At 41.0% G+C, this 20481-nt stretch overlaps 1 protein-coding gene across 7 annotated transcripts in view; it reads right to left on the bottom strand.

Annotated features, from left to right (window-relative positions):
- CEP162 (centrosomal protein 162) overlaps positions 1-20481 on the bottom strand; it is a 90099-nt gene that overhangs the window by 26223 nt on the left and 43395 nt on the right. For all 7 annotated transcript variants that reach the window (XM_072142016.1, XM_072142017.1, XM_072142020.1 and 4 more), the window contains 3 exons: positions 15648-15900; positions 14342-14442; positions 10774-11025 (listed from right to left, as the gene is read on the bottom strand). In XM_072142016.1, the coding sequence (XP_071998117.1) occupies positions 10774-11025; positions 14342-14442; positions 15648-15900 (606 nt within the window). The remainder of the gene's footprint in view (positions 1-10773; positions 11026-14341; positions 14443-15647; positions 15901-20481) is intronic.

The following is a 20481-nucleotide window of genomic DNA, read 5'->3' as shown; positions in this document are numbered from 1 at the left end:
CAGATAATACATCTACTTCAATCAGTCCCACTTTTCCTAATTCAGATATCATACACACTGATCTTAAACCCAAGTCGGTGTTTTATCCGACACACCATAAAGGCAGCTATTTGGAGACCTTTTATACTCTTGTGTCCACAGACTTTCAAAAGCTTCAAAAACCCCAACCCCCCAACAAACAGTCTAAACACAACCTAACATACAAAGAGAGACAATCACTGAAATGCTTGTCCTCTAATTCGGATATAGTTATAAAGTCAGCCGATAAAGGGGGGGGGGGGGGGTATTGTAGTTCTTAATAAGTCGGACTACATTACAGAATCACTCCGGCTTCTGTCAGATAGAGATTTTTATAAGAAAATAAAGAACAATCCAACAACCATTTTCAAACAAGAGCTCTATAACCTTTTGGATGACGGTTTCAAGCTAGACATCCTAAACAAAAAAGAATTACATTATCTTAAAATAGAAGAGCCAGCCACGGCACTATTTTACTATTTACCAAAAATTCACAAGAACCCCGTTAACCCCGCTGGTCGCCCGATTATATTGGGGATAAACTCCCTTACATCAAACCTATCCCATTATGTTGACATATGTTTACAGAAATATGTAAAGGAACTCGCTTCATTCACATTAGACACTGCAGACCTTTTAAGACATATCCTACCTCTCACATGGAACGATTCACATCTGTTTATTACTATGGATATAGCATCCCTTTACACTAACATTCCTCATAATCTTGCAATTTCTCATTTTTTAAGAAAAGTATGACTGATATCCAAAGTAGTTTCATTCTGAGAGCTATCACTTTTATACTTGAACACAATTATTTTTTATCCTAGACCAGATCTACCTGCAAGTAAGAGGGACGGCAATGGGGAGCAAATTCGCACCCAGCTATGCAAATCTATATGTAGGGCTCTTTGAAGAGCTAAACATTTACACGCACAGACTTTTCAAGCATTGTATTTACTTTAGGCGATATATAGATGATGTTTTCATAATTTGAAAGGGGACGAGGGAAGAAGCCCTCCTGTTCATAGATGACATCAACGATAACCACTGGGGCCTTCAATTCACATCAAGCATTGTTAAAAATGATGCAGAATTTCTTGATGTAGTAGTCTTTCATACTGAGGAAATACGTACGCGTACTTTCTTTAAGTCTGTAGACAGTAATAGTTATCTAAATTTTTCCAGTAATCACTACAAAAAGTGGAAAACGAATATCCCATATGGACAATTTAAGAGGATAAGACACAACTGCACCACTAACGCAGATTTTAATACTCAGAGCCAGGTACTTATAAATAGATTCCTAGCCAAAGGCTACCCCCTCCCCTAATATCTACTGCACTACTCAGAGCAGGACAGCTTAGCCAGAGCGAGTGCCTCAAACCAGCTGTGCTCACCACCACAGATGCTCATAATGAGGCCAGTTTCATAACTACCTTTTCCAATAATGCCAGATCAAGGATATACATTGGAATGTTCTTTTACATGATCCTTTTCTTAAAGGGGTTATGCCACCATATCAAGTTTATGTAACTTACTTCAATACATTTAAAACAGAAATTTCATGCCTTCTTTTGTCAAAAAATGCTTTTCAAAATCTGAATAGCTCCCCCTACCGGTGTTGTTCCCGTCCTCTCTAACACCTACCCTGGCCGATCATGCGCAGAAAGAATAAAATGCTAAAGACTCTTCTGGGCATGCGCATATCTAAACAGACTCCTCCGCTGGCCCCATCACTCCTTTGCATCGTGGAGGAGCCAGAGCTGGATCATCATATAGGCGGCTATCAATCCCAGGCAACCAGAATGTCTGATATAGCTATGGATGCTGTCTGTGTACAGAGACAGCGTCCACAGCTTCCTATGCTGGTCGGACATTAAAAAGCATCATGAGGCTGCTGTGTGTTGCATTCCTGCTGAGCGGCAGCCTGTGAAGTAGAGGGACAGAGCTGCTGCTGCTAGAGCTGAGGTATAGTCCGAGCCAGACAAGGAATAAGTGCTGGGGAGTTGGAGGTGAATAAATGGCACTTCAGGCCAGGGCTGGGGGATGGGGCAGTCATGCAGAGGAAGTATCAGGAGGTGTGTAGAGGGGAGACAGTGCCGGGATCCAGCATCCTGCTCTAGAAACACATTAGCAGCAGCATGACAACACTATCACACTATCACAGAACTACTACTTTTATTATATGTGTATGGCAACAGAACAGCACTAATACTACTCCTATCCTGTATACATGGGTACAGCACAGTACTACTACTACTACTACTACTACTACTCCTATCCTGTATAACTGGGCACAGCACAGTACTACTGCTCCTCCTAACCTGTATATATGGGTACAGTACTACTACTCCTATTCTGTATATATGAGCACAGCACAGTACTACTACTCCTATCCTGTATATATATGGGCACAGCACAGTACTACTACTCATATCCTGTATATATGAGCACAGCACAGTACTACTACTTCTATCCTGTATATATGGGCACATGACAGTACTACTACTCCTATCCTGTATATATGGGCACATCACAGGAATCAGTCATGGATGAGCACACGGTCGCGTGCATTACATTTTACTCTGAGACCGTTTTTAGAAAAGAGGCCTATATGAAAGTTTAATTAGGTAAATATATATAGTGACAATGAATTAGTAATAGAGAATCGGGGAAACATGACACGGTACACACAGCATTTATAGCAGCATCCTGCTTTGCTGGGACTATTTGAACGCAGCAGGTGTAAGGAGACGCTGAAGTCAGTGATGTAGAACTCTGGGAAGGCCAATAAGAGATAGGCAGCTGCATAGCATTATGGGGTTTGTGATAAAACTGCCTTTTAGGCCCCTCCCACATTTACTTCTGTGTGGTACATAATAGAGGCTAAACAAGCCTTGAGAAAACAAATAAAATGTATTTCTCACTCCAGTTAATCATAATGAATAGGTTTTTATGAAATATTTTAACCCCTTTGATATCGTTTTGAAGGAAGTTGAGTCGTGGCATAACCCCTTTAAAGACTCCATTGCACACAACCCCAAAATAACTTTTAAAATATCTCTTACACTGAAGAATATGTTGGCCCCTAGCCGTCTACGCATGAATCAAAAGGTTACACCTTCCCCAGTTTCTTCTTTTTTTCCTCGTATACTGGGTAGTTACAAGTGCGGGCGCAACAAATGTAAATGTTGTGAGACCATTTGTCACCGATCTCCCAGATTTTGCTCTAATGTAACCGGCGAGAGTTTTTCCATTAATAGTTTCCTCAACTGCAGCTCAGACTACGTGATTTATTTGCTCGAATGTACATGTAAATTTCAATATATAGGTCGTACGATACAGCCACTCAGAGAGCGCCTAAACATACACAGATCAAATATCACCAATGGTTTCCTGCTGCATAGTGTGTCGCGACATGCTGCAGTTCATCACAACCGCAATTACAAAGAGTTTAACATCAAACCAACATCACTAGCTCCACACCACAACGTCACAACCAACTCAAACAGCGGGAAATGTTTTGGATCTACAAGCTTCAAACCCTGGTACCAGCAGGTCTCAATGAAACTTTTGAAAATGTCTTCTAACCATATATATGTTGTTCAAGTTGTATTTAAGTTGTATCCACACTTTCATTTACTCCATATGCTCAAAGTATACTCTCTATTGTATTAACTCTGCAAATCTATATTTAAACCATGTACCATATGAATGTATGTTGAAATATATACATATATTATTGATTTTATTATTATTATTATCATTATTATTTTTTTCTTTTAAGGTATTTTTAAAGGAATATTTTGTATCTAACCTTTTATTATTTTTTACTTCCATTTAGTAAGTTATTTACTTTCTCACATCTTTACATTTATCCTTCTACCTATAATCTAATTATTTTACTAATCTAAAGTATTTTATTTATCTATCCTCTTATCCTAATTGTATCCCTGCATGTGTCCTAATCATCCTAATAAAGAAGGGATATTGGAAAAAAAAAAATTACTCCTCATATAAGGCAGAGGGCAGACAGCTGGCGGCCCATTCTTTCTATCCTCCAGGTAGCACACTACAGCCACCTAGCTGGACCGTGAGTATATCTCTACATTTGCCTGAATCCTTGCCCCTTCTCTTTCCTAATACATTGTGTATGAGTATATCTCTTTGTTTCCCCCCCCCCCTGTTTATCTCAACTCCTAGCCAGTTCCTTATTTCTAGATACATACTTCACTACAGATTATCTATATACTTCCTTTGTATCAGTTCCCATACTTAATCATGTAGCAATCCATTCATCTATTATGTAGCGATTCATTTATTTCTAACTAAATTATCAGTTTTGTGGCTTAGTTTTACTCATTCATTACATTCCTATTTACCTATCTACCTAGTTTATCTATTATTTATTTATTATATATATTTTACATTTATTATTTTGAGAGTTAGAGAGTATTTGAGACAGTAATTTTATCATACACTAATTTTGTTTACATCTATATGTGATGCTACTCAATGTATTTGCTTATTCCTTATATCATATTGCATTATTCTTGCTTTCAAACTATTCATATAATGTAATTTCAGCTATTGTAAGTATCAATTTTTTATCTATCTACATACAGGTTATCTGCCAGTTGTATTATCTGTCTATTTTGGTCTGAAGAAGGCTTTTATAACCGAAACGCGTTACCTAGACGTTTATTTTTATCACGGTTTGTTGTTTTATATATTAAAAAAGATTTTCAATACAGATTATTTCCAGCTATTTATCACTATTGTAGATACGATTTGGCCTATTAGCGCCCCACGATAGCTTCTTTCTCCTGTTTTTTCCGTTTTTTACTCCACTCATGTTAAAACAAGACAGCCTCGGGTCTTCCGAAGACCAGAGGCTGCCATAGCAATGGATTGTGGCTCCCCGATGATGTCACAGGGAGCGTCGATCTTCGTCCATGCACAGCCATCTTTTTGATGCCGCCGCACTTGTGCCGCCATCTTTTTGAAGCTGCCGGCAGCTTTGCTGGTGGCAGTCAACGAGAAAACACCAGAACTGTACCAGCAATATGCAGCAAAGGCTTGCTGGCTATGGAGAGGGCTCAGCCCGTGAGCCCTCTCCATGCACTGGGACCCAACGCCCGCTGTATAATTACTGCAGCCGTTGGTAAGGGGATAAAGGATATCTACCACCAGATTACTGGTACATCTAGGAGATGGGGGAACTACTGAAGGGGTTAACTGTGGATGGGCAATATGTTTCCCCTAGATTTTCCTATTTTGCAAGGTCTTCATGCAGATATTGTGTTTGTCCAGCTGCAAACACTGTAAATCCAGGAAGTGTGGCTCAAACAAGTTATTTGTTGGAGCAGTTGTTTATAACTGTTCTGGGCCGGATTTACTGTATATGCAATGGATTCACAGACTGGTAGTAGGGTGGTCAATTCCACTTCCCTGTTAAGCTAGGACAGGTTGAGTTACTCAACACCTTGGACACAGGTGGTGGGAGCAGCCTAATCAGGCGGCATAAAGCTGCTGAGCAGAGCTGAGAGTGTTGTCTCTGAAAAGAGGCTGGAGAGCGCACACACAGCACTGACTTCCATGCCTGGAACATGCGATGACCTTGCAGGTGACTTTATATGTTAGTGTTGAGTTAGGGAAACTCTGTTTAGCTAGCACCCAGACGGGTAGAATTTTGTTTATATTTTGATTCCTGAATGTGAAGGCTGTTTTATTTTGTACCTGCTATTTGAATAAACACAGGAGAGACCGGTTTTGGACTGTACTTTGGTGCACGATCTTGAACTGCATCACAAATCTCGGCTACCACGGTCTCTAATGAGCCAAATCTCCCACATATGGTGGAGGATGCGGGCAGTTCAAAAGACACAGATCCTGCAACATTGCATGGCCTGGGTGTAAGCAGCAGGCAAATTGCAGGGTAAAGCCAAGATGGAGGACTTTATTAAATACCTGAAGGAGGAGTCCAGAGCTAATTGGCAGCTGCAGCAGGAAAAGTCCCGAGCTAATTGACAGCTGTAGCAAGTCATGCTCCAGCAACAGGAGGAGAGGTCCCGCCAGCAGCAAGCCATGCTCCAGCAACAGCAGGAAGAGTCCCGAGCCATGTTCCAGCTGATAATGGAAAAGTTTTCTGGCATTATGGCAGCACCGCAAGTGATGATTATTGTTCACCCATTATAAAGTTCACCCACTCTCTACCCTCTCGGCTCCAGCGATGGGTTGGACAGGCCATTCCCACCTATGCTGAGGAATTTGTGTCCCTGGTAGAGAGATATTGGGCTAAAAAGGATCTTCTACCTACCTCTCCCGCACAAAGCATAGCCAGTGACAAGGTCACCAAATCATCTGGTAAGACTGCTACTGCAAAAAAGGGGAAACAGGTCAGGTTGGGAGGGGGTTAAGTGGGGGTCTCGGATATACACCCAATGAGATTCCGGACAGAGGTCACAGCTGTATCCAATGCTAGCAAACCCGTGAAATGGGCCATATCGTGGCCAAATGTCCTGTCAGTGGATTGAATGGACTGTAACCAAACCAGGCGAATGTGGCTATTTGCCTGGCCGGTTCTGGCAGCTGAGTCGGTCACGGATGAAGAACCCCAAGTGTGTATGGTCACAGTTGGTGGTCACACGGTGGAAGCCTTGCTGGACTCAGAGAGCCTGGTCATCCTGATGCAGGGAACTTTGGTTGATCCTGGACTATACAGTGGGTGTAAAGTGGGAGTGTTATGTGTACATGGGGACACTTGCAAATATCCCACTGCCATCATCAGCCTACATACAACTTGTGGTACTATCACCCATGAAGCGGGGGTGAGGGAACCCTGTTCCATGAGGCTATTATCGGTAGAGACTTACTGGTGTTCTGGGACCTCTGGAGAAGACCCACCTCAGGTGCTATTGCAGATAATGGACATGGTATATGTCCGGCCTTGGCCCCTGAACTCTTTGAGGCCAAAGTACCCACACCAGCAGTAGGGGTGACCCCAGGTGATGAATTCTCTCCTCTAGAGGTCCCAGCTGGTGAGGCTGAGGGTCAAGAGGAGGTGGCCGACATGCCAGACCTTGAGATTTCAAGTGAAAATTTAGGGTCTGCACAAATCCAGGACCCTACCTTGTTTAAAGAGTGGGAGAATGTTAAAGTGATAAATGGGGTGCTCCAAACCAGTATTGTAGCTCCTGCTCCGAGTGTCAACTAACTGCCCTGGTGTCCCACTTCAGGAGTCCTCCGATCCAGTTACCAATCATAGAGGTGCTGTTTGAACAGATAGACAGGTATTTAGTGGCCCCATACTAAAATCTACAAAGGGGCACCAGTACATCCTTGTTATCCTATATTATGCTTCACGGTATCCAGAGGTGATTATGTTAAGAAACACCTGGTCCAAAAACATTGCTAGGGAGCTGTTCCAGGTTTTCTCCCGCACAGGCCTTCCCAAGAAAATCTTGACTGACCAGGGGACACCATTCCTGTCCAAAGTAATGAAGAAGATATGTAAGTTACTGCAGGTTAAACAGCTCCACACCTCTGTATATCATCCCCAGATGGACGGCCTGGTTGAGAGGTTCAACAAGACCTTGAAGGGGATGCTAAAGAGGGTGGTCACGAAAGATGGGAAGGACTGAGACCGTTTGTTGCCTTTTCTGATGTTTTCCATACATGAGGTACCCCAGTCTTCCATAGGTTTCTCACCGTTTGAGCGGTTATATGGCTATTCCCCACGTGGGCTCCTGGACATATCTAAGGAGACCTGGGAACAAGAAAGGACCCCGAGATCGAATATGTCTCCATTCTGCAGGGCCATATAGCGGCAGTGATGCCCCTTGTAAATGAGCACATGACAAGGGCACAAGAGGCCCAGTCTAGGGTCTACAATAGGTCAGCCAGACTCAGGAGATTTAACCCGGGCGACAGAGTGTTAGTTCTGGTGCCCACCGTTGTAAGTAAGTTCTTGGCAAAATGGCACGGACCATATGAAGTCAGGGAGAAAGTGGGGGAGGTTAACTACAAGGTATATCACCTGGGGAGGAGGAAACCCGAACAGATATACCACATGATCCTCTTCGTTTTTTGGCATAGAAACTCTGATAAATAGCCTTCATGATCTTATGGCAAAACAAAAACCTCAGCAACTAAATCTGATGTGACAGCAGCTTCCTGCTAATGTACTGCTAAGCTATAAACCTAAATAATAGCTGCTGTAAACCTCTACATTTCTTCATTCACTATGGTCAATTTGATTATGTAATGTTGAAAGGTGCCCTCAAAGTCACTAAAAGCTGCCATGTTTCGAGCTGATGTACCCATGCTCAAATAGGCAAACAATGAGCCGTGTACTTAAAGTGATAATGACAAAAATGAAATGTATCTTATGATGCACATACAATAAACTGGGAACATTATCCTCCAATCTGAAAATCAGTAGAATTTATAACAGACTGAGCGCACAAGTTACTTCTGCAAAGATATTAAGCAACACCATAGCTACACCATAGCTGATTGTAGAAAATGTACAGCAATTATGCTGTTTGGCTTTCATTATGATAATCTACATAGCCTAAGTAGTAGCTAAAAATAAAAGACAACCTACATAGCAACAATACATCATTGACCCTTTAAAGTCTTGGTACATTGTCAACATTAGGACAAAGCGAGTAACTATATACACACACTGCTCAAAAAAACATTTAAAGGAAATCTTCCATTTGATTTCATGCATTATGAACCATACATAATTCTGTAGCTACACTGATGCAGAAACATATCTTGTGAGTTGAGTGGTTTTGCTGAAAAACAATTGTAACATTCAGTACCTTGGAAAAGCTGGATTGCATTCAGCCTGCCATAAACACATTACATGGAGCTTCCTGAACAGCAGCAATTGATTAGTTTTGCCTTCAAAAATCCCTAACTTTTTCATTTTTCAGTGTACAGAGCTGTGGGAAGGCTTATTTTGCGCGTAACAAATTTTACTTTCCAGTGATGTTATTATTCCATGCCGTGTACTGGGAAGCAGGAAAAAAAATCCAAATGTGGAAAAAATTGTTAAAAAATGCATGTGCATAACATTCTTGTGGGCTCAGTTTTAACGACTTTCACTCTTCGCTCCAAATAACACCTCTACTTTATTCTTTGGTTTTGATACCAAATTTATATAGGTTTTAAACGAATGTGTGCGAAAAATGAAAAAAAAATTAGCTAATAACTTTTTCATACTTTGGTGTACAGAGCTGTGTGATGTGTCAATTTTTGTGAAATGAACATATTTTTTCATTGCTACCATTTTGAGGACTTTGCGACATTTTGATCACTTTTTAGGTCATGTAAAAAGGTGTAAAAGTCACATTTTGGACATTTGGGCGCCATTTCCCGTTTTGGAGGTCACCGTTGGCAATATCCGGTTTTATATTTTGATGGATCGGCCATTTTGCGACGCGGCGATATCTAATGTGTCTGTGATTTGTACTGTTTATTATGTTTTATATCAGTTCTAGGGAAAGGGGGATGATTTGAATTTTTAATAATTTTTACACATTAACCCTAGATGGTCAGAGCGTTCCTACCATATACTGCAATACTACTGTATTGCAGTATATGGCGTTTTTGCATATTATTCATTACAATGAGCCACTGGAGGTAGATACAAAGATAGGGGGAGATTTATCAGAAATGTCTGAGGTAAAACTGTTCCAGTTGCTCATGGAAACTAATCAGAGATCAGCTGTAATTTCATAAACAGCTGTGGGAAAATGAAACTTGAGCTCCAGGCAGACAGACAGTCACTGAAAGAGACAGTCGGAGACAGTCTATAGATACATGCAAAATATATTTTGTTAATCCATTCTATTTTGTTGTAGCTAAGAGCAGTTATTTACTAGCCCGGGCAGCGCCAGGAGCTACAGCTAGTACAAAAATTTAAAGAAAAATCACAAACATGATCGGTCTAGCCCCGTCCCAAAATGTCCACTCTATAAATATAAAAACAATTCCAGGCGGTAAACTTTGTAACGGAAAATACCTCCCAAATGTCCGAATAGTCACTTTTTCACCACATCGCAACACAAAAAAATGTCAATGTAGGTGTGATTTGGACTGCATAGTAAAAGATGTAAATACAAAGCCTGTAGGAATATGGTGCAATTGTGTTTTTTGTCAAATCCGTCACATTTTGATTTGTTCCAGTTTCCCTTATACACTGTATAAAACTGTGCCACCAGGAATAACAAGCTCTCCAATCTCTGTGTAAGAGAAAAGTAAAAAGATGTGGCTCACGGAAAGAAATGCAAGAACAAAAAAAAAAAAAAAAAAAAAAAATGAAAAAAGGGCCCAGTTAGGAAATGGTTGCGTTGGTTTTGTTGTGTCTTGAATCACAGTTGATGTATGTGATATGAATTGAGCCCCTTTTATTTCTGGTATGGTTTTTCATACATTTCTAAGAATTAGACTCTGGACATGTTAACTTCTGTACTGAATGTGAACAGAATACTTCACATGTGCAGAAGGACCCAAAAGGAGGCCAAGAATATCATATTGTCATGACATATTGGCATATTTATTTTTGTATTTTAAATGTGTACAGGAGCCTGAGATTGTATATGGAACAAAATGGCAATGTTTACAGTTCATAATTTATAATTTGCTGGGACTATTTTTTGACACATACACAAGAATATTAGCTTACTTCAAGGAAAACCACAAAAAGAAAGCCTCAGATCAACAGAACAAACCAATTACCTTTGTTTGAAGAATAAAGTTTTCCTGTTTTAATTCTTCAATTTCTTTTTCATAATTTCTTTTTATCTTTTCCAATTCCTGATGGAATTCCTGCTCCATTCTTAAAGAGTTTTCTTGGGCTTTCTGCCCTTGTCCTGCATTTAACTTCTCCTCCACATTGTGAAGTCTCTGAAGGATGGTCATATCATTGTCACCAACATTGGACCAAGTAACTTGTGGGGCTTTTCCAGACGGACTCAGAGAAACACTCATCTGCAAGTTAAGAAGTATTAATGCTCTTAGTTCATTACTTATGTGTTTTTTCATTTAGCAATTGCACACATACCAAGTTCCTTGGGGTCCCAGACATTGAAAATTGTAATATTCAGATCAATGAATGAATTTATTATCTAATCTTCTTTAAAAGGGAATCTGTCAGCAGCTGTGACCATACAAATCTACAGTGTTAAAGGGAACTTGTCACCAGAAGACCCATTTTTAGCACTCCCCCAGTCCCAACAGAGCATAGTACATACACTACCAGAGTTTTTGTATTAAAAAAACAGGTTTTACAGAAAAAAATATGTGTTATATAGTGCCTTTAAATGCCATGTGCTTTGCGACTAGGCATTTTTGCCCTGGGAGTGGCTATATAGAGGAGCTGTTTCTCCCCCACTCTTGGGGAAACCGCTCCTCCATGTGTCCATTTCAAATATATGAAAAACTCCCATCGTGTTTTTTATATACTGTATTTAAAAAGGACACATGGAGGAGCGGTTTCCCAGGAGTGAGGGGGAAACTGCTCCTTTACAGCCACTCCCAGGTGACAATAGCCTAGTCACACAGCACATGGCATTGAAAGGTACTATATAACATATCTTTTTTTTCAGTAAAACCTATTTTTTTTATACAAAAACACTTTGGCAGTGTAAGTACTATGCTCCATGGGGACTGGGGGAGTGCTAAAATGGGTCTTCTGGTGACAGGATCCCTTTAAGTAGCAGCTACAGAGAGCTGTTTAACCATACCATTTGCATTGTTGGGAGCAGCAGGACTAGGAAAGACTGATTTATATCCTGATGAAATTAAAGGCTCTTGCTTAGCACTGTTAGGTTATCTGCACATATTGCTTATTATGTGCAGACCTTTCACCACCTCACTTATATGGAGGTGAGCATGCCATTGTGTAGGGGATTTTACACAGATTTGGGGGCACTTCGAATTTTCTTTTTGGTCCCCATGGTTGTGGAGCTATTGTTCATAGTAGCTTCTCTGATATTGCCTGCCACAGAAAATGGGACTATGATTTCTCTACGCTCATCTATAGGATATATGCTTGCACACATTCCACTAATGTTCATTGCGCTCACATTGTGTGTACATTCTCTGTACATCGCAAACAAGTTGTGTGAGCAAATGCAATGTAGATGTAAATTTTATAACATGATGTAAAATGTGAAATGACGAAGATGCAATTTAAACTGAAACGCAATGTTACCGCAATAGCTATGTAAACATAAAATGTGATGTAAAAGTATCTACATTACATTCACGCATGACGTTTACATGGTGTTTGTGCTAACATTTGCATGGCGTTTGTGTCGTTTTTAATTTGCACTTATGTGGTATTTCACATTCATGTGGCGTTTGCGTTGCCATGTTTACACATACACGCCGTTTGCGTTGCCATGTTTACACATACACGCCGTTTGCGTTGTGCAGCATTTGCCTTGCGCTTCCGTGATGCTTGCGGCACATTTACTCTTTAATGTTGTTTGCATTCTCGTTGTGTTTACACCGAGCTCACGTGGAGTTTGCGTCAAGTTTACGCCTACATGGCATTTGCACCGTTTTGACATTTCAGTTGCATTTGCATCAAGTTTACGCTTACGTGGCATGTGCATTACATTTGAGTCACAATTAAGTTTACACTTAAGTGCCGTTTGCGTCATGTTTATGTTGCGCTATGTCCTATTTAAGCTTACTTGACATATGCCTTTAAGTCCCATTTAAGCTTACTTGCTGTGTGCATCGCGTTTGCGTTTGTCCCGTTTGCCTTTATGTTGCTTTTACACTTTCATTTACGCAGTGTTTGCATCACGTTTACATGCAGTCTTTCGCATTTACACTTGCCTTTATTTGGCAATTGCAATTATGTCACCTTTACACTTTGTGTTCATGTTGAGTTTCCGTCACGTTTACAATTATGTTTATGCAGAATTTGCAATTGTGTCTCATTTGCATTGAGTTGATATTTATGTGGCATTTGTGTCACATTTGTGTTTTTAAGTGGCGTGTGTGTTGCATTTGCGTTTACGTCACACATGCATTTTATGTGGCATTTGCATCGCATTTACATTTATGTTGTTTGCATCACGTTTGCATTTACATGGTGTTTACACTGTGTTCATATTGTACTTGCATCGTGTTTGTGTTCATATTGGGGGTCATTTACTAAGGGCCCGATTCGCGTTTTCCCGACGTGTTACCCGAATATTTCCGATTTGCGCCGCTTGTACATGAATTGCCCCGGGTTTTTGGCGCACGCGATCGGATTGTGGCGCATCGGGGCCGGCATGCGCGCGACAGAAATGGGGGGGGCGTGGCCGAACGAAAACCCGACGTATTCGGAAAAACCGCCGCATTTAAAAACCGAAAATGTGTCGCTTGGGGAGCGCTCACCTTCACCTTCTATGGGATGGTGCATTCCGGGGCGTTAAGATTATTTTCGGCGCTGCAGCGCCACCTGGTGGACGGCGGAGGAACTACCATCTTAAATCCCAGCCGGACCCGAATGCTGTGCAGAGAACGCGCCGCTGGATCGCGAATGGGCCGGGTAAGTAAATGTGCCCCATTGTGTTTGCATTGCATATGTGTTTACAATGCGTGTGCATTTACATTGCTTGTGTGTTTAAAAAGTGTTTACGTTTACACTGCATTTGAGTTTGCATCCAGAACTTATTGCAATTGCATTTTTGTAAACACAGTGTAAACAATGTCAATGTGTAAGCAATGTCAGCAGAATATTAGCGGAATGTAAGCACAGCTTTTAGATGCACATAGCTAAATCACAGGTCACTACTGTTCATAGTAGCTTCTGATTGGACAGGAGAAAAGATTAGCATAACAGCTCCTGCAGCGCCTTCTCTCTGACCAAACACAGATTATAACGGTCAAATACTGGGACTAATATCTCCGCAACCATGGGGGGTAGAAAGATTCAGTGTGTCAAACCCAGCCCCGATTCCTGATATCTCTGACATATATCATCCACCCCACAGCCCATTTTAAATAACCTAGTAGAATTGAAATATACCCTGTGAAGGAGATACAAGTTAGAGACACGATGTGGCTCACTGACAAGGCCTTTGTGATTTTAAACACAATGAACAGTGACTCCACGTCCCCATCTTGATCCACTCAGTAGCACATCAATATGTGCTAATAGGACATCCCCATTAAAGATTTTTATGTAACAGTGTATATATCTCCACACACAAATACATAAATATAAATATATATATATATATATTATATATATATATATATTATATATATATATATATATATATTAATATATAAATCCCACCTTTTCACGCTGATGAGCAGCATTCTCCTGATGTTCCAGCTTGCCCTTTGGATAATGGGTTGTGCTATCTGCAAACCGTATAGACTTAGTAGACGATACACCTAACAGACAAGACAAAACACAGACAGTTTCACTAGTTATTAGTCTACACTTTCTTAATGCGGTCATGTAAATGTATTAATGTATGAATTGTATAACTTGTATTTTTTTAATGGCAAGTTATTTTTTTCTTACTATGATCACCATTTGGGATAAAACATATGGCTACTTCATTCTCGCAAATTGAGAAGAGAACAGTGATAAAAAGTTGAATGTTTTTTTATTTGCATGATAAAAACTATTTGTTTTTGTGTTGCTATACTGTATTTTTCTTACTTTACACACTCCTCCTAACCATCATAATTTGTGATAAATTACTTATATGTGGTTTAAGGGAAAATGACTCTAGAGTAGAACATACTTAGAGAATTAGCCACTGTGTACTACGTGTACTAATTCACTGCAATGTACAGAAGTTACAAAATGGATTGGATCTAAACAAATATTATCCACATGCTTTACTCCATGCTGGAAAATCCATCCTGTGTGTCCCCAGTTTATACAACATCTTACAAATTCAGTGTGCTCTAAACCATTCTGTAATAACAGAGAATACTACAACAGCCCTCCCTGTATTATTGTGCAAACAAAGATTGCTGTCAGTCACTAAATAGGTTCATATTTTTATTCTCAGGTTTATAAAATAAATAATACGTTTTATTGATTCCCCCCCCCCTCCCAAAAAAAAAAAAAAAAAAAAATAACTGTACATACACATTCTCTATAACTGTTACAAATTCTAGTACATGGGTCTTCAAAGCCTCGGGTTGGGGCCTGCACAGTGCTGTTCTCTCAAATATTACAGGTATTATTGGTCTGCTCTGGGGGTCTCCACTATTATTCATCTGCTCTGGGGGGGTCTTCAGTATAACACATTTGTTATATTATTTTTTATTATATTGTTATATTAGTGGGGATCTCTACTATTATCGGTTTCCTCCAGTATTTTTATCATCTGGTTTGAGCACTTTATTTGTAGTTTGCTCTGGGGTCTAGCAGTTATAGTATAAATGCAGTATTTGGTTTCTGGGGTGGCATTTGTGCTGTGCTGTGGTTGTTGGCGCATCTAAGGCTCTAATTTCAAGGGCGCCCCCTGAATTTGAACGGTATGATAATGCGATCCTCTGACCTATTATTATTGTGCACCCCTGCTATAATGACAACAGCCATGTGTAGTGAATAGTTGACATGCAAAGGACCTCATTACCTTTCTGATTAGTAGGTGATTTCCACATTACTTCGTTGTGCAATTCCTTGATTTTTAAGTCGTCATCATTAGACGTCCGCTTCAGTGATATGATAACCTTTCCATAGCCAGAGCTTTTAACATTAGCGTAATGGGCGTTTTGACTTTTCTTTGAAGAAGACAGAGGACTCTTCACCTTCTTTTGGGGATGCTTGTGATGGATCAGGCCAGATGCAGCTTGATTTATAGCAGGATAATTCTCAGGTCTGTCGGCCTATGTGGAAAAACATTCACTTGCAATTTAGAGAAGGTGTAATTAAAATTAGAATGTGCCACATTCTCCCTAATTAATGGAGTGGCAGGTTGAGCAAGAGTGCTTAACCTCCATTCAATGCTATTGGCACGCCAGAAATACCAGAGCATAGCGCTCTTGTATCTCTGCCACTCTCAAACAGTGAATGTGAGAGCTGGGGATACCCAAGCTATGTGTTCTTGTGATCAATGGGGGTCCAGGCAGTAGGATTCTGTGGATAGGGGAAAACAATCAAATTAGGCACAACCTGTTTATATATAATATTACATCTAAAATGTTTAACATAACCCACTGGTGGTAAATTTCCTGGCAATAACAGTGCAAAGCATAGGCTTGTTCCGTTTTGTGCCATGGTCATCAGAATTCACATTACTGCGAAATTCCATAACTCTAAATCTATTTAAGCCAAAGTTTACACTCCCGTTCAAAACTTTATTTTCTTCCATCCAAGTCTAACAGATAAGCTAAAATGTCCGTTGATTTCAATAGACTTTTAATGGCTTCTATTTATGTACATGTGTACCACTTCAGTTAGTGCTTTCCTTTTTTGGTGCAAAAAAAAATTGGACAGAAGCTGCAGCAACATTTTTTCTCACTTAGGACACAGTGTTTTTTCGTTCATTTTTCACTATCCACCTTCAAAAATCTATAACTATTTCATTTTTCTGTGTACAGAGCTTTGTAATGGTTTATTTTCTGTGTAAGCCCTCTTCATTCACCCTTCGTAGCTCTGCACCATACATGTAAAGCACAGAGCGTGAAGGGGTTAACAGAAGCTTTAAAGGGGTATTCTGGGAATATAAACGTCTGATACAAAAGCTCATAATGCTATAAAGAAATGAATAGAACAAATCTCAGTGTCATTTGTGATCACAAAACGGAGCTTAGATAGTTGGTTTTCATGATTCACAAAAGTTTATGTGCTTTCTATGTAGACAGAGTTATCTCCAAGATGACTGCCATTGGAAACTACAACTCCCATGATTCCTCCCTCTTATGCTGTGCTTCCAGTGATGATGTAACAGACTGTCTTGCGCTGTTACCATAGTAATCATGAGTTTAACTGCCATCACTGCACATTGCAGTGCTGACGTCTCACTACAACACTGGTCATACTGGATGCTCTGCAACCAACCGACTACAGCCAAACACAGTGGTGATCACATGACCTGCCCAGGCAGGTGCAGGACATGTTATGTCGATATGTGACCAGTAGCCAATGATTAACTCCTTACCGACAGGCGCCGTACTAGTATGTCCCGATGCATGGAGAGGTCCTCTCCATAGCTGGTAAGTCTTGCTGCATGCTACCGGCAACTTCATAAAGATGGCGGAGCATGGGCGACATCTTGCCAGGATTGTCGCTCCCCGTGACATCATCGGGGAGCGGTGATCCGTCGCCATGACAGCCTCGGGTCTTCCGAAGATCCGAGGTGGTCTCGTTTTAACCCCTTCATTACAATGTGCTATCAGCACATTGTAATGAATGAGGAGGAAAATCCTCATATGCTCCCATACTGTAGTATGGCAGTATATAATAGGATCGATCAGACAACCTAGTTTTAAAGAACCCTAGGTAGTCTGAAAAATGGTGAAAGTAAAAATAAAAAAATTATAATTAAAAAATTAACCCCTTAACGACTTGGCCTTTTTTAGTTTTTTCACTTCCATTTTTCACTCACCAACTTCAAAAATCTATAACTTTTTTATTTTTCCACATAAAGAGCTGTGTTATGGCTTATTTTCTGCGTAACAAATTGCACTTCATAGTGACGGTATTTAATATTCTATGGCGTGTACTGGGAAGCGGGAAAAAAATTCCAAATGCAGTGAAAATGGTGAAAAACCACATTTGTGACGTTTTCTTGTGGGCTTGGATTTTACAGCTTTCACTCTGCGTCCCAAATGACATGTCTACTTTATTCTTTGGGTCGGTACGATCACGTGGATACCAAATTTGTATAGGTTTTATAATGTTTTCATACATTTAAAAAAATTAAAACCTCCTGTACAAAATATTTTTTTTTTTATTTTGCCATCTTCTGGGGCCAATAACTTTTTCATACTTTGGTGTACGGAGCTGATACTTTGGTGATCGGGCATTTGTCATAGATCGGGCATTTGTCGGGCATAGTGTCATTTTTTGCGAATTTTGATGGCGTTTTCATTACTATAATTTTTGGGACTGTGCAACCTTTTGATCACTTTTTATTAATTTTTTCATATTTTTCAAAATGGCAAAAAAATGCCATTTTCGACTTTGGACGCTATTTTCCGTTACGGGTTTAAACGTAGTGAAAAAACATTATCATATTTTGATAGATCGGGCATTTTCGGACGCGGCGATACCTAATGTGTTTATGATTTTTACTGTTTATTTATTTTTATATCAGTTCTAGGGAAAGGGGGGTGATTTGAATTTTTAGGTTTTTTTATTATAATTTTTTTTTTTAAACTTTTTTTTATTTTTACTTTTACTATTTTTCAGACTCCCTAGGGTACTCTAACCCTAGGTAGTCTGATCGATCCTATCATATACTGCCATACTACAGTATGGCAGTATATGTGGATTTTACTCCCCATGCATTACAATGTGCAATTAGCACATTGTAATGCATGGGTTAAAACAAAGTAGCCTCGGGTATTCGGAACACCCGAGGTTACCATGGCGACGGATCGCCGCTCCCCGTGACGTCATCGGGGAGCAGCGATCCACGACAAGATGGTGGCGCCCATGCGGCGCCATCTCTTTGAAGCCACCGATCGGTGCTACCACCGATCGCGGTAGTTACCGGTAAGCCTTTGCTGCAATATGCAGCAAAGACTTAACGGCTATGGAGAGGGCTCGGCCCGCGTCGTGAAGGGGTTAAAAATTCAAATCACCCCCTTTTCCCTAGAACTGATATAAATATTAATAAACAGTAAAAATCATAAACACATTAGGTATCGCCACGTACAAGAATGGCCGATCTATATACTAAAGGGAGCTGGCTGGTACTATACTACAAGGGGCTGGCTATATTCTAAAGGGGGATGGCTAGCTATATTCTAAATTGGGATGACTGGCTATATTCTACAGGGGGCTGGTTGGCTATATACTACAGGGGGGTGGTTGGCTATATACTACAGGGGGGCTGGCCGGCTATATACTACAGGGGGCTGGCCGGCTATATACTACAGGGGGCTGGCCGGCTATATACTACAGGGGACTGGCCGGCTATATACTACAGGGGACTGGCCTGCTATATACTACAGGGGACTGGCCTGCTATATACTACAGGGGGCTGACTTTATACTACAGGGGGAAGGCGTACACAAGGTGGGTGCGATATGCAGCACAGACCTAACGGCTACGGAGAGGGCTCAGCCCATGAACCCTCTCCATGCACCCGCGGCCGACCGCATGTCATCATACGGAGCGATGATCTAAGCAGGAAGGAATCAAAGGGTATGGGGATGCTCTGCATTGGTTGGCGTCTGTATGGGGATGTTCTGCATTGGTTGGCGTCTGTATGGGGATGTTCTGCATTGGTTGGCGTCTGTATGGGGATGTTCTGCATTGGTTGGCGTCTGTATGGGGATGTTCTGCATTGGTTGGCGTCTGTATAGGGATGTTCTGCAGCGGTTGGCGTCTGTATAGGGATGTTCTGCAGCGGTTGGCGTCTGTATGGGGATGTTCTGCATTGGTTGGCGTCTGTATAGGGATGTTCTGCAGCGGTTGGCGTCTGTATAAGGATGTTCTGCAGCGGTTGGCGTCTGTATAGGGATGTTCTGTATTGGTTGGCGTCTGTATAGGGATGTTCTGCAGCGGTTGGCGTCTGTATAGGGATGTTCTGCAGCGGTTGGCGTCTGTATAGGGATGTTCTGCAGCGGTTGGCGTCTGTATAGCGATGTTCTGCATTGGTTGGCGTCTGTATAAGGATGTTCTGCAGCGGTTGGCGTCTGTATAGGGATGTTCTGTATTGGTTGGCGTCTGTATAGGGATGTTCTGCAGCGGTTGGCGTCTGTATAGGGATGTTCTGCAGCGGTTGGCGTCTGTATAGGGATGTTCTGCAGCGGTTGGCGTCTGTATAGCGATGTTCTGCATTGGTTGGCGTCTGTATAAGGATGTTCTGCAGCGGTTGGCGTCTGTATAGGGATGTTCTGTATTGGTTGGCGTCTGTATAGGGATGTTCTGCAGCGGTTGGCGTCTGTATAGGGATGTTCTGCAGCAGTTGGCGTCTGTATAGGGATGTTCTGCAGCAGTTGGCGTCTGTATAAGGATGTTCTGCAGCGGTTGGCGTCTGTATAGGGATGTTCTGCAGCGGTTGGCTCATGTATAGGGATGTTCTGCAGCGGTTGGCTCATGTATAGGGATGTTCTGCAGCAGTTGGCTCATGTATGGGGATGTTCTGCAGCAGTTGCCTCATGTATGGGGATGTATAGACAAAAACGGAAGAAGAAAGCAGATGTGTATATGGAAATTACGTTATTAAACACAGACAGGGCAAAAATAAAAACAATTAAAAACCCTAAAGAAGAGGGTATGAAGTCACAGAAACT

This window comes from Engystomops pustulosus, chromosome 3 (assembly GCF_040894005.1).
Source record: "Engystomops pustulosus chromosome 3, aEngPut4.maternal, whole genome shotgun sequence".
Taxonomy (NCBI): Eukaryota; Metazoa; Chordata; class Amphibia; order Anura; family Leptodactylidae; genus Engystomops; species Engystomops pustulosus.
This window is presented reverse-complemented; position numbering and strand designations above follow the sequence as displayed.